Source organism: Thermobia domestica, chromosome 9 (assembly GCF_964235325.1).
Source record: "Thermobia domestica chromosome 9, izTheDome1.hap1.1, whole genome shotgun sequence".
Classification (NCBI taxonomy): Eukaryota; Metazoa; Arthropoda; class Insecta; order Zygentoma; family Lepismatidae; genus Thermobia; species Thermobia domestica.
In genome coordinates this window covers 245,947,666-245,960,646 of record NC_137462.1, presented here as the reverse complement: position 1 = coordinate 245,960,646, position 12,981 = coordinate 245,947,666, and the positions used below count along the sequence as shown (strand labels likewise).

Here is a 12,981-nt window from a genome sequence, read left to right as displayed (position 1 = left end):
AATCACAGGAATGCTTTCTGCTACTATAAGTTCATATGGAGAAACCGTATGACATGGTGCGTTGTCGTGGTGCAGCGTCTAAATGCATACACTTCCTGGTCGCATATGACCTACCCTTTTCGTGAGTTTTTCAAAGACTTCTCGACAAAAAGTTTGACTGACAGCTTGTCTTGGTGGCGCAACTTCGTTGTGGACGATCCCCGACTATTAAAAAGTCAAACCAGCATTAATTTAATTTTGAATTTGCTCATTCTAGCTTTCTTTGGAATGAGAGTTTGAGGTATGCCACTCCCGACTGTGGCGTTTTGTCTGCGGATAGTAGTAAAAAAAAAATCACCTATGATAAAGCTACTGAAGAATTCTGTCTCACTGTTAAGGAAGTCTAGAAAATCAAGACACACGCCCCTCCGATTGTATTTCTGCTCAATCGTGAGATTCTTTGCAACCATCTTGGCGTAATTTTCCTCATGTCTAAAACTTGTTAAAATTTGATGTACGGTAAACACGTTCAAATTTAACTCTCTACTGATCATTCTCACCATCAATCGACGATAGGACCTCATAAGAGACTTCACTCTTTCCACACTTTCATCCGTTTTTGAGGTTGAAGGTCTTTCCACATGAGATTCGTCTTCCAGTCGTTCTCGGCCTTCTAAAAAGGACTTGTATCATTTGAACATTTGTGGCCTGTACAAAGAATGTACAAGCTTCTTGTAACTTTTCGCAAGTAGTGGATTCGCCAAATCTTACAGAAAATTTGAGGGCAAAACCTAGCTTAAATTTTTGCCCGTCAATTTTCGTAACGCACCTCACGAACACAACTTCACTTTAGAGGTCTCAACAATTATGTATCAACTGGAGTAAGTTAAAACCTGTACTGAGTCAACGACTAGGGTTCACACAATTTCATGTGACGATAGAGGCGGCTGCGTTGTCGTTTTATGAACACTATTGCCAATCTCATTACTTTTCTAACACACTATGTATTCTATGATTGTATTTTGAACTAAAATAAACACAACCAAGCACCTAACAAGTTACATACTTTGACAAAACTGAACTATACGCACGTTACTAATTTTCTAGTTGATCAGGAATGTGACTGTTCGTGATCATAACGTGCTATGCTCCTAAATTAGTTCGATGAACACAGTAGATTTCTTTTCCACAAATTCAACTTAAGCTATATAGAGTAATTGTACACACCATAGGTACTGAACATCTTAGTACCCTGCACTAAAAAGTAACGAATAACGTGATCAGACATTTCGTGAAATCCGTGTAGGTACGAAAGCAAAATTAACTCTTCTAACGTATTATAATTTTAAAGCTATGTTCTACATCATTATATATAAAAGTAATATTCTCTATAGGCTTAAAGTCTGTAGTAAGTTCATGAACTTCAACAAATTTGACGGATATTACTAAATTTGACAGTATGTGCTAACATACAGTAACAGTACAAATCCCGTGAAAAAAGATTGTTTTAGTGTTACGTCCAACGATCCTGCTCTTTAACCAAGATAAACAGACGAGAAATACAAATAGATCACAGAAAAATTAAATAGAACTGAGGAAAACAACTACATTCGTATTTTTCTATTATTATTATTATTTCAACTTTGAAAATTGAAAATCAAAGTTTATCTGAAAATTAAAAAGAAAAAAATCATTACATACCTACAGTTTTTCCCGCGGTATTTGAAGCGGGTCGTCCCTTAGTCTTTTTTCTATAAGTTCTTTTCTTTTTGGAAATATTAAAACTTAATGAGCTATCTGTATCTGACCAGTCTATATCACTATTCCAATCGAAGTACGACGGAGCTGAATTCCTCCTTTCCGAAGTCCTTCTTTCTTGTCGCCTTCTTATCACCTGCTCCATGGCTGGAGTCAGGGTCGTCGGAAAATCCACTGGACTACTGCAGCGGCTGCTGTTAATCCAAACAGAAACGAAACAAGTCATTATTAATGATATTGGACTATTAATATATTGTGCAGGAAAATACTAGTAATTGTCTAAAAATATTCTAAGTAGGACACAAATTCAACATGGCAATAAAAAAGCATTTCAACATGGAAATTATGTATCACGATACCACGAACAATGAAAGAGTATAATATAACTTTGCCTGTATACGAATGATATTCTTATGAATATACAAATAATAACACAAGAGCTAAGCGTACAAAACAAACTAAAACTAAAAATTAATGTACGATCTTGGCTACTTCACGAAAAAAAAATGAGCAAAAGATACACGTCAAAGCAATATTGATCACTTATATATGCATATCTTTTGGCCGTATTACAGTTTAACTGTTTACAACGCAAGGTAAGTGAATGAAGTTAAACATCTCTTTCAAGCATCGAGGATATATGAGACGATTAGATGGGAGCTACTGTTTAAAGTGAAATCAGAGACTCTACTTAGGTTTGTACCCGTAGCAACCATTCCTACCGGAAGCCAAACCAGAGACTACGCGGACGAAACGCACTTGACTACGAAGGAATTTTGTTCTCTGCTATGTGAAAAAGAAAAAAGATTTGATGTTACTACCCCTCCTCTTTCCCAAACAAACGCTTAATATGTTCGTTTTGGGAGTAACTTTGGAAAAATGATCGATTTATATGGGTTTTCCCTACACAAAGATAACGTAATTTCCTGAAGTTGCTGGAAACTGTGCTCAAATTGATGTATTTCTTACTGAGAAAGTAACGTGTAGAGGGTAAGGTTTGCGACTCAATATAATTTATACGTAACTTCGGAACGGATAAAAGAACTAAGTGAATATATTTCTGTAATTTCAAATTAGGACCCAAGTTATGCCAAACAGTACTCAATAAGTACCAGTTATACCAAACATTACTTCTGATCATTCATTCGGAAGTTTTTGAGAGAAAAATCTGTAAAGGAAGAGATCTACTTGTGCTGGCTTAATGTACAATGGATGTAATGAAGTTTTTAAATTTACAAATTGAAATTATTACTTAAATTAAATCTGCAAATTACATAATTTACACACGAAAAGTGAGCAAATTAAAGTATTAGCAAAGCAATATTTACAATTTTTCTGAGTGTAGTTTTGATTAATTTGATGAACAGTTACAATCTTCGTATTAAAAATAACCACAACTATCTTAGTTATTAATTCGTCTAGGTAATGCCACTCACTAAATGATCATACTACTTGTGCTTCCTCCTAGCTTTTTAATTGTTTGTGTGGAAAGAGCCCATTTATTTCTTCGGGAATTAAAGTGCCTAGTAATAGAATACAACAACGAGCCCTTAGTTCGAACCAAGCCATTTGAATTTGTAAGTTTCGTTAAATTTCCTCGGGGTATTTCAGTTACCTGTCATAATATAATTTATGATCTGCTTAGTCTGCACAGTATATGCGTAGAAGCTAAAGATTTAATTTCATTTTTCCCCATTTACTTTAGAACTGCAATCAAAGTGTTTCTGCTATTAACCAAGACACTAAGAACTATCTACAAGTTATTATTGAAAAGAAGAATAAGCGACTATCTATCGTATTTTATAACATGCAACTTCATGCAACTTTACGTGCTGGAAGTACGAAAGAAATACTTATCTTACACATCTACTATGTGATTCCAATGATGCATATTTCCTACTAAATTAAACGCTATTTCGTCTCCTACGACAAAAAGTTTAATGTCTGTTTCTGAAGAATGAGAGAGAAAGAAAAGAGTAAGAGGGTAGCTTTAAAAAGGATAAGTCTTTCAATGAAAACGTAATGGTCGCGGAATAAGAGAAGTGATTTGAATTTCACGTTCAATTATAAGAAGTTTATTTTCTTTCTTTCTTTCTTCTTCTTCTTCTTCTTCTTATTATTATTATTATTATTAAATAATTTTTCAGGACATAATTATACAAAATTCAAAGAAATAAGACACATTTATGAAGGTTTACAAGGGAGTATATTTTCTAAAGAAAACAAATTTCCCTGAAAAAATAATTATTAACTGAATTTTCGAAAGTAATACTTTAGCTCTTTGACTTAAAAACCAACTACTAACGGATGCATTCTGCAAACGTAATAGTACCATTCAGAGTACTGAAGGATGCCTGAGGATTAGTCTTATTCTGTGGCATCTTCCGAAGAGTCATATTTAAAACAGTAAAAATTTACATATATTTGTTTTCAATTGACGTTAAGGAAAACTAAATTCTCGTTTCTAGCTACTTCTCGTTTTTTACTTTTTTCCGCTAGTTATTGATTCAAGACTGTAATTCCATTTCATAGAAAAAAAAAGTATATACAAAACAAAATAAAGATAGAAAATGAATACGAATGTACTGGATACAACGCTCACAACGGACACCTACCAAGATTAATGAAGACCTACACGTAAAATAATCAGAGTAACTGGGAAAAAAGCAACATTCATAAAGAAAAGCGTAATACTGGACGTCAGCAGAATAGTAAGAAATTTCCAGGAAATTCCTCTTTTTTTTTTTTTTTTTTTTTTTAACATATCTCGATTATGCCCTTGTAGCTAAAGGAGACAGATGATTAATGAAGTTAAATGATTATGAAAGAATAGACGGAATGAGAATGTGGAAGGAAACGAAAGAACCCACGCACACAATGTTGTGCACCACAAGCTCTCAGACGAATCGGATCAAGAATCTTTGCACTAGACGTAAGCGCTGTGTCTACACTACAGGTTGAACCCAAGACCTGTATACACAAAGTGGCTGGCTACTCTACACGAGTTTTTGTTAATTTATGTGTGCGCGCGTCTTCAAATATACGTTAGGCTGGCAACAAATATTTGATGGGTTGATTTATGGATGGTCGTGTTAGAATTATAAATCTAAGTTTTACGTCTCACAATTATGCAGGCTGGGCTAAAGGATACAGTGATGATGAGAAATGAATGAAATGGTGGAATGAAGAAAGTGGGAGGAAACGGGAGAACCCTGAGAAAACCTACGCACACGGTGTTTGTCCACCACATAGCTCATTTGGTGCGAGCTGAGATCGAACCAAGGACCTGATGCACCAGAGGTGCACGATCTACCAATGAGCCACCGCGGCTCCTCGTGTTTGAATTACTTTGAAAAATGAAATAAAATCTTTCAGTTTTATGTCCCACGGTTATGTCGGCTAGATTAACTCTTTGCGGTACTGAGTTTCGAAAACATTATGTAAAAGGTGGTAAAATGTAAGTACCAGCGTGCTTCAAAGAGTTAAAGAGGACGGTGATGATGAGAAATGAATGCAATGGCGGAATGAATAAAGTGAGAGGAAGCGAGAGAACTCTGAGAAAACCCACGCACACGGTGTTTGCCCAGCACAAAGTACTTGGCGCAAGCTGCGATAGAACCATGGACCCCACGCACCAAGGCGAATGCTCTACCACTGAGGCACCGTGGCCCTTTAGAATTACTTCGTTATATATTACAATTCACATTACAACACTTAAAATAATTTAAAAGTACAGGAAGTGACACTCAGAGAAAACAGTAAGACCCAACATTTCTCGTTTTCTGTGAGAAAGACAGGAGTTCGATCTTCCGAAGTGAGCTTCAGTAGTTAGAATTCCAGGTAAATCTATCGGTACACGTTTCACACAGCCTCGGTACTGTTTACGGATCTTAAACCCCAACACAAAGACCAAGACATACGCACACAAAGTAGCGAATTATATAGGTATTGTGATTTCCTTCGGGAGATACTACTGAATATACTGAAAGTATATGGGAAGTATTACCTGAAAAAATAAGTTTGTACGTGAGGGGAAAGAAGAATACCAACGGAAATTAACAGTGAGATGAAAAGCAAATAGAAGGGGAAAAACAAGTTAGAAGTTATTAAGAACAGAATAATTTTTTAAAAAACTGAATTTGATTGGAAAGTGCACTATTTTCTATTATTAGGTTCGGTAGGTTTAGTTTTGATTAGGTTACAAGGTTATTATATTGAGAGCTTTCACATTACACAACCTAATTTCTTCTTCTGTGAAATCTACATTTTGCCAGAATAATGTCAGAAGCATTGGTGCAGAAAAATACATATTTTAAACGGCAGATATTGTTTCCGTTCTCTAATCCCTAGTAAATGAAATGTCTATGGAATATTCCGATTGCATTTACCTAAAGCATTGGTGTGTGATGTATTTAGTACTAGTTATGATTTACGAACAGGGAAAAGTATGTCAGACGCTAACGAGACTTGCGAATCTAAGAGATACCAAATTTTATAAACCTGTCTCTCAAACAGTATCGACTACCACACTACAAAGAAAACAATGACTTACTGGTACATGGTTCATTTCTTACACGAACAGTCGCTGCTTCGACCTTTGGCTAAGTGTAATGGGGCATAAGGATGTACTTTTTTGAGGGAGATTCTCTCATTTACTCCCGATATTAATACTCCACCAGTTTTTCTACCGCCCTTCACTTGATTTATGAGCAATCTCTTTTTAATATAAAAAGTATAATCATGGAATGTCAAGTAAACATTTCATCTCATTTTATTCACACATTGTTCTGGACTGAATTGAAATTCAATGTCCCTTTTTCAACGAATAGCAGACTGGAAGGCTAAATAAGAAGTTAAATGTGGAATTCGAACGACCGTAATGCGTTTTTTGTTTGCTTGTTCGTTTAACGTCTCACGTTGTGCCCATTAAAGGAGATTGTGATTAAATGAAAGTGAACAGTAGCCAAATTAAATATTTCGTGCTTTCCCACCGTGACTCGAACCAGAGACTCCGTGAGTTATTGGCGCGCACATGACCACTATATAATTGATTTATTCTCGCTACAAATTCCTGTTCACTGCCGTTATTTTAATATGATAAAATGAAAAAGCATGAAACGAAATCCCTCACAAACTGTCAAAAGATAAACGTTATTTCGCCACTATGGACACAGGTAATGGAAACACCTTCACAAAATGCAACTGATTTAAATGGTGTCGGACCACTTTTAGGTTGTAGTCAGTTTGTTCGTCGAAAAATTTAGACAGTAGCTCATGAATCATCTCTAGAGAAATAGCAGACAATTCTTCAAGCAGTGAAGCACTCAGTTACGTCAATGATGATGGCGCAGAAAATACTGCGCTCCTGTAAAACCGACCATCGAAATTCAATAGTGTTCACATTAGCGCATTGAGTAAGTGTTGGGAGTTTATTCTGATGCTATATGAATTGGTGCATTGTCATTTAGGAAGACGGCCTCATGGTTAGGGAATATCTGTACCATAGGATGTAATCGATGATCTAACATGTTCAACATAGTCACTAGCAGTAATTCGCCTTCAGCGATTACCAACTGATGCGACCCACAGAACCATCGCCGTACTTAAGGGTACGGATTTGACAGTCAGGAGCACACAGTTCTTCCGCGTCCGCCATACATAAATTCGGTTTGATGTTGGAAACAAGGAGAAACTTCCGTCATCAAACCGTATTACTTTCTTCAAATCATCGGCGGGACATACTTTATACTCTCAGCACCACCTTTTTCCGCGCCAGCACATTGGTCACGGTGATCACAGTCTTCGAAATCTCGAACCCGACCATAAATATTGAGGTAATGCTTTCTGTTACAATCCTCCTCAATGTTTGGCGATCTCTGTGACTTCAGCGTATAAAATAATTATAGCATTTGAAATAAAGATAAAAGTGCATGCTTGTTAATGAGAGGTGGATAGCAAGGATTTTCTGAACAAGATGACATACCTAAAATTAAATTCTAGTGTGTTGTTCATTCAACAAATAAGCCACAATATTTTATATATATTGTTTGAGTATGTTTGCTTCTGTGTTTGTTCGTATAGGAATAGGAATGGGGCCTGAGAGCGAATTCCGTCTCTGGAAGCAATAAATGTAGATACGCAACTGTATAAAAGAACACGGTATTGTACAAAATTTGCTACTCAGATTTAGTTTTGTAACGACTGTATAACAAGAACTGCTAAAAAAATTACAAATTACTTTTTATCCTTTTTAAATTCTTTTCAGTTTTTTCTGGCTTTGGAAAAAAACTGTTAAAAAAAACTTTTTTCGATCCTTTACAACAGTCACACACACAGTTGTGAAATGTCAACTGCATTCTATCGAAGCAGCGAATCAAATGGAAACATCACCAATATAGACAGATGAATAATTGGACACTCCGACCCTTTACAACCCTACTCATGGCAAAACAACATTGACGAAAAATAACACAATAAGGCAAAAGCCGGTAGTGACAGGAATCGCCGAGCACTGAAGAGGATTGTTGCAATGAACGTAGAACAGCCTATTATGACGATCATGTCCGACCAGAGTCGCATAGTCAGATTGCAATTTCCAAACCACTAATTACCAACAATAACGATTCGGAGCAACGAAAATGGAGCTGAGAACTATAAAGTGGGCCACCAAGAACAGATCGTGTTAATGTATGATAGACGTCCAAACAAACAAACAAAAAGCTTATGCTCTGAACTATTTCCCCCTGCCGTGAAACATGTGCTGCAGTTCAGTGACTGTGGGCTGCGATTTTCCTGTAAATACTATCGCAGGACTCGGATTCCATGGGTCCTGTAAGTACTCTCACAGGTCGCATCATTGACAGTGATTATGTGGACATTTTACGTGACCACCCAAGTGCATTCTATGGTTCGGATGTTGTTTCAGAACAATTACGCAATTTTCAAGACAATGCGCTAATTCATACTCTTGGGGGTCTTGAACATGCTTTCATGAACATCGGGATAAACTGCAATGCCTCGTGTGGCTCACTCAATCCCTAAAACTGAAAATAATTATTGAACATCTATGATCAGTTCTGGGCCTGAGGCTCCACAACAGATATCTTACGCCATCTTCAATAACAGAATTGAGTGTTGCATTACATAAGGAAAAATACAACATTCCAATGGAAACCATTCACGACTTATATGCTCCCACTCGCCGATGCAAGAACCATTCTGCAAGCTAACTGTATTAAGCACGGAAGTTGCATTTTCTCTAGGTGTTTCAATTATTTTGAATATATATAGAACACTGAGCCATTATACAGTATCTTCGAGAAAGAATGGTAGGGTTGTGTGGGGCTGCTATGCAACAGTGAGGGCACTTGGATTGCTGAATAATATACTGTTTTCTTTGATAACTCAAGAAGTTCACTCAGTGTAAAAACAAATGCAGTGCTACCAGAATCCACTATATGTTACAAGAGTATATTGTAGTGTGTTTGCATGTCAGTATGTTTCTGTGTGTACACCATGTTGAAACTATTTGTTTTCCCTCAAATCGAGGCTATGAAACACCTACTTCTAAAATCATCCTCTAGCACGATGGCCACCCCCTCACTTTGCACATATTGTTTTACGTGCTATGGATGTTCATTTTGGAGATCAATGGACCGGACATCAAAGACTTGTTTCTTGAACACACCATTTTGTGAGGTTGTATCAAAGACATTTCTATCGTGTTACAATCAATAATATGAATTATCTGAAAGCCAGAATCAACGAAGCAATTGGCACTCTTATGGCAGAGTATGGTGTGAAATTAATTTCACCTGGACATGTGTCGTGCAGTGAATGGTATCATACAAACCCAGTTGAACATATTCATTGTCGAGGTATAGTGGATTCTAGTAGCACTATATTTGTTTTTGCATTGAATAAACTACTTGAGTTGCAAACAAACCAGTGCACCATTGAAACACCTAAGTCCCTAAGTCCTAATCACCCTCCTGCACACCAGCAAAACGAAATTACACCATTCTTACTCGAAGACCCTGTATAACAACACATGCATGAAATATATGAATTAATGCCCGTAGACGACGAGGTACTGAGAGCAAACGAGAGCAGAGACTCTTAGTCATTGTGCTTAGCAACTACAGACTATCACTCGCAATAGCAATAGTGATGACTACGAGCAAACGTTTCCCAACGCACACTTCATCTAACTCTCCTTCATATGGGCGGGTCTACAGTTGTGGAATGTCAACTGCATTTATCGAAGGCAGCGAATGAAGTGGAAACATCACCAATATAGACTGGTGGATAACTGGAAACTCATCGTATAGTCCGACTTGTTTGATTTCGTGGTGCATCACTACGACAGACAAACAAGTACTCGTCAAATACCGAAGACTATAGTGGCTGGCACCTGTTTTGAAAAAAGAGAGGAGGAAAAAAAAAAAAAAACTTGAAAATAACACCACGCAGAACACTATAATAACGACAGAAGTCACTTACAGACACTAGTGCTATTACATCTAATCTGTTAGCTTCCAGTGTACGCATACGGGAGCTTATAGTTTCACTTTAGTTGTAAGTGTGTGTGCTAAGTAGTACTTTATTTCTCGGTAACAACTGGCTGAATCTACACGAAATTTGGTGGGTACATAGCACTTCATCTAAGGAATAAAGATCGCTATATTTGGTGACCATATTCGGACAGGGACAGGCTTGCTTCTGATTGTACATGGTATTTTATTTATCGGTAACTTCTAGTCGAATCAGCACAAATTTTGCTGAGGAAGTAGCTTATCGTTTAAGAAATAAACATCGCTATATTTGATGGCCGTGTTTGGCCTGACAGGCTCGGCTCGATTTTATATGGTACTTAATTTCTTGGTAACTACTGGTCTGATCTGAACCAAATTTGCAAAGCGTATCGTGTAAGGAATAAAGATCGGTCACAGCTTTACACGATGGGTGCTTCTGAATTCGGTTTACCGATTTTCCCAACTTCTTGTAGTTAATTTACACGCCTAGTTGCTTGCTGGATGTATACTGTTGTGAAGAGACGGCTGTACGAAGCTATAGGCAATATTTTCCTATGACAAAATTCCTGATATCTGGTAGGTATCTGAACATCGTGGCGGACAAGGTGCACCCATTAATATCAATTGTATTCCCACCACCAACAGAACAGTGTGCGTATTACACTGCTAAAATCGTCAAAGAAAGGTCCACGAAACATGGTGAGTATCAAATGAGGCCATGTTCTCCAAATATGCCGGACCTCTCTTGCAATTGAGGTACAAGCACTTACTGCCACCTCATCGAATTGTCATAGTTTTTCAGACGAAAGGAGGCTCTACATCTTACAGGTAAACGAGCATAAAAGACAGGAGAAAAACAGCATTTCCTTCTATGTAACCATAGAAACTTGATCTGCCTGTCATCCCTGAGCGATCTAGCACATATCCTAGAAATGACAATGTCTTGTGATCAAATCAACGCAGGGTCTATTTTCTCCTTTAGTCATTTCTTACATATTTTGCGATGAAGCCTTTAACTAAAGCTTGCACTCTTGTTTTTGTATCTGTTGTTGTTTCGTTTGTTTAGAGTTTAGAGCACTCAGGTTACCAGAGATAAACTTCCAGCCTAACACAGGATCCGCATCAACGAGCCGCGACTGAGAATTTAATCCAGGTCTCCCGGGCAGAATACTAATCATTTAAGCCTCGAGGGATCTTTTATCTATCTTGACACGAAGATATAAGTTTTGATTAATAAAAATATTTTAGTTGAGGCCACACTCTAAATAGGCATGCACATAAACTGTTCAGTAAAACGTAAAGGACGACCTACTTTTACATGGATGTACTCACAATCATACATTTCGAACCATTTATACATATTCACTGGAAACCATTGTTCGGGATTTGTTCTTTATTGATTGGATTTGTGTTTACCGTCTCTTTCAGCTTAACGTGCTGACAGCTTCATGGAACACGGATTTCCTTCCCGAAGGTGCGCATGCCAACCATATAGCCGCAAGGGTGCTCAGTTCGAAATTTATATGAGAGATTTGTTTACAACAATACATGTAACTAAGGAGATTTAAATTAAAAAAAAAAAAAATCAATTTCTAAAGATTTTCATTACATGCAAAAACCAATGGACAAAAGTTACGTTGTAATTGATGCTGTCAAACCACATTATATATTTACAAACGCTTGTCATATGGCAGAAATGGTAATCAGAAACAGAACATGAAATAAATCGTTGCTGTCTCTAGGTAGATTTACTCTGCTGTTTATCAACATACACATGAAGTTTGACTGCAGTTTATATGTAATGATTTACTCATTAAAGTTAATGTGATCTTCTGATAGAATTTTAAACAGAATACTTAAAATCATAAATAATAGAAATAAGTAAATGTAGAAATGGAAAATACATAAGTTACTTCAACAAATGAAGCTTACAGTGAAGTTTTGTTTCAGTAAGTAAATTATAGTAAATATAGCTTATTGAGATTGTCTTATGCTCTTATGATTTGTTCTTTTAATCGTATGATCTGAGCATTGATTCAGAAGCTTCTTAATTTCTATTTGATTTCATTATGCCAAGTAAAAACCATAAATAAATAAAAAAAGGCACTTTTGTGCTTCTAGTTGGTTTACTTCCAGGTGCAAATCTTTCTTTTCTTTCTTTCTTTCTTTTTTTTCTTTTTTTTTTTTAAATCTCTTCTGCTAAATTTCTCTAAAACCAATTTGCAATCCTTGCCACTGAAAATTGTTCCAGTTTGCCTCTACTCCTCTAGCATATGCTCGAATCGGAAAGACTGCTCCAATTAACGTTAGAGGTTATTTATTAAATTCATGGGTTTTCCTCGAAAATACAATGAAATCAACTACTAGACGTAAGTAAGTAAGTAAAAAAGAGTTCGGTTTTGCAAAAAAGAAAATAAATATTGTTAATTATACACAAATACACACTTTGAATATATTTCTTCATAGTCACTTTCCAAGCTTTCGTAGACCATCTGGGTAGAAATCTGACGCCCGAGACTTCAGCACGTCGAGAACTGCTCTCTTCACTACTGCACTATCACTGAAATGTTGCGAAGCCAGACACTCTCTCAGTCGAAGGAGGAAGAAAAAAAATCACTAGGGGCAATGATGGAACTATATGAGGAGTGATTAAAAGGTACCCATAGGAAATTTTGAATTGTCTCAACAGTATGGGCAGACGCTGTTATGA

General features: G+C 36.7%; 1 protein-coding gene across 1 annotated transcript in view; it reads right to left on the bottom strand.

Moving 5' to 3' along the window:
* LOC145660651 (serine/threonine-protein kinase VRK1-like) overlaps positions 1 to 12,981 on the bottom strand; it is a 133,657-nt gene that overhangs the window by 18,247 nt on the left and 102,429 nt on the right. The window contains exon 11 of the mRNA XM_081725959.1: positions 1,681 to 1,931. Coding sequence (XP_081582085.1) covers positions 1,681 to 1,931 — 251 coding nt within the window. The remainder of the gene's footprint in view (positions 1 to 1,680; positions 1,932 to 12,981) is intronic.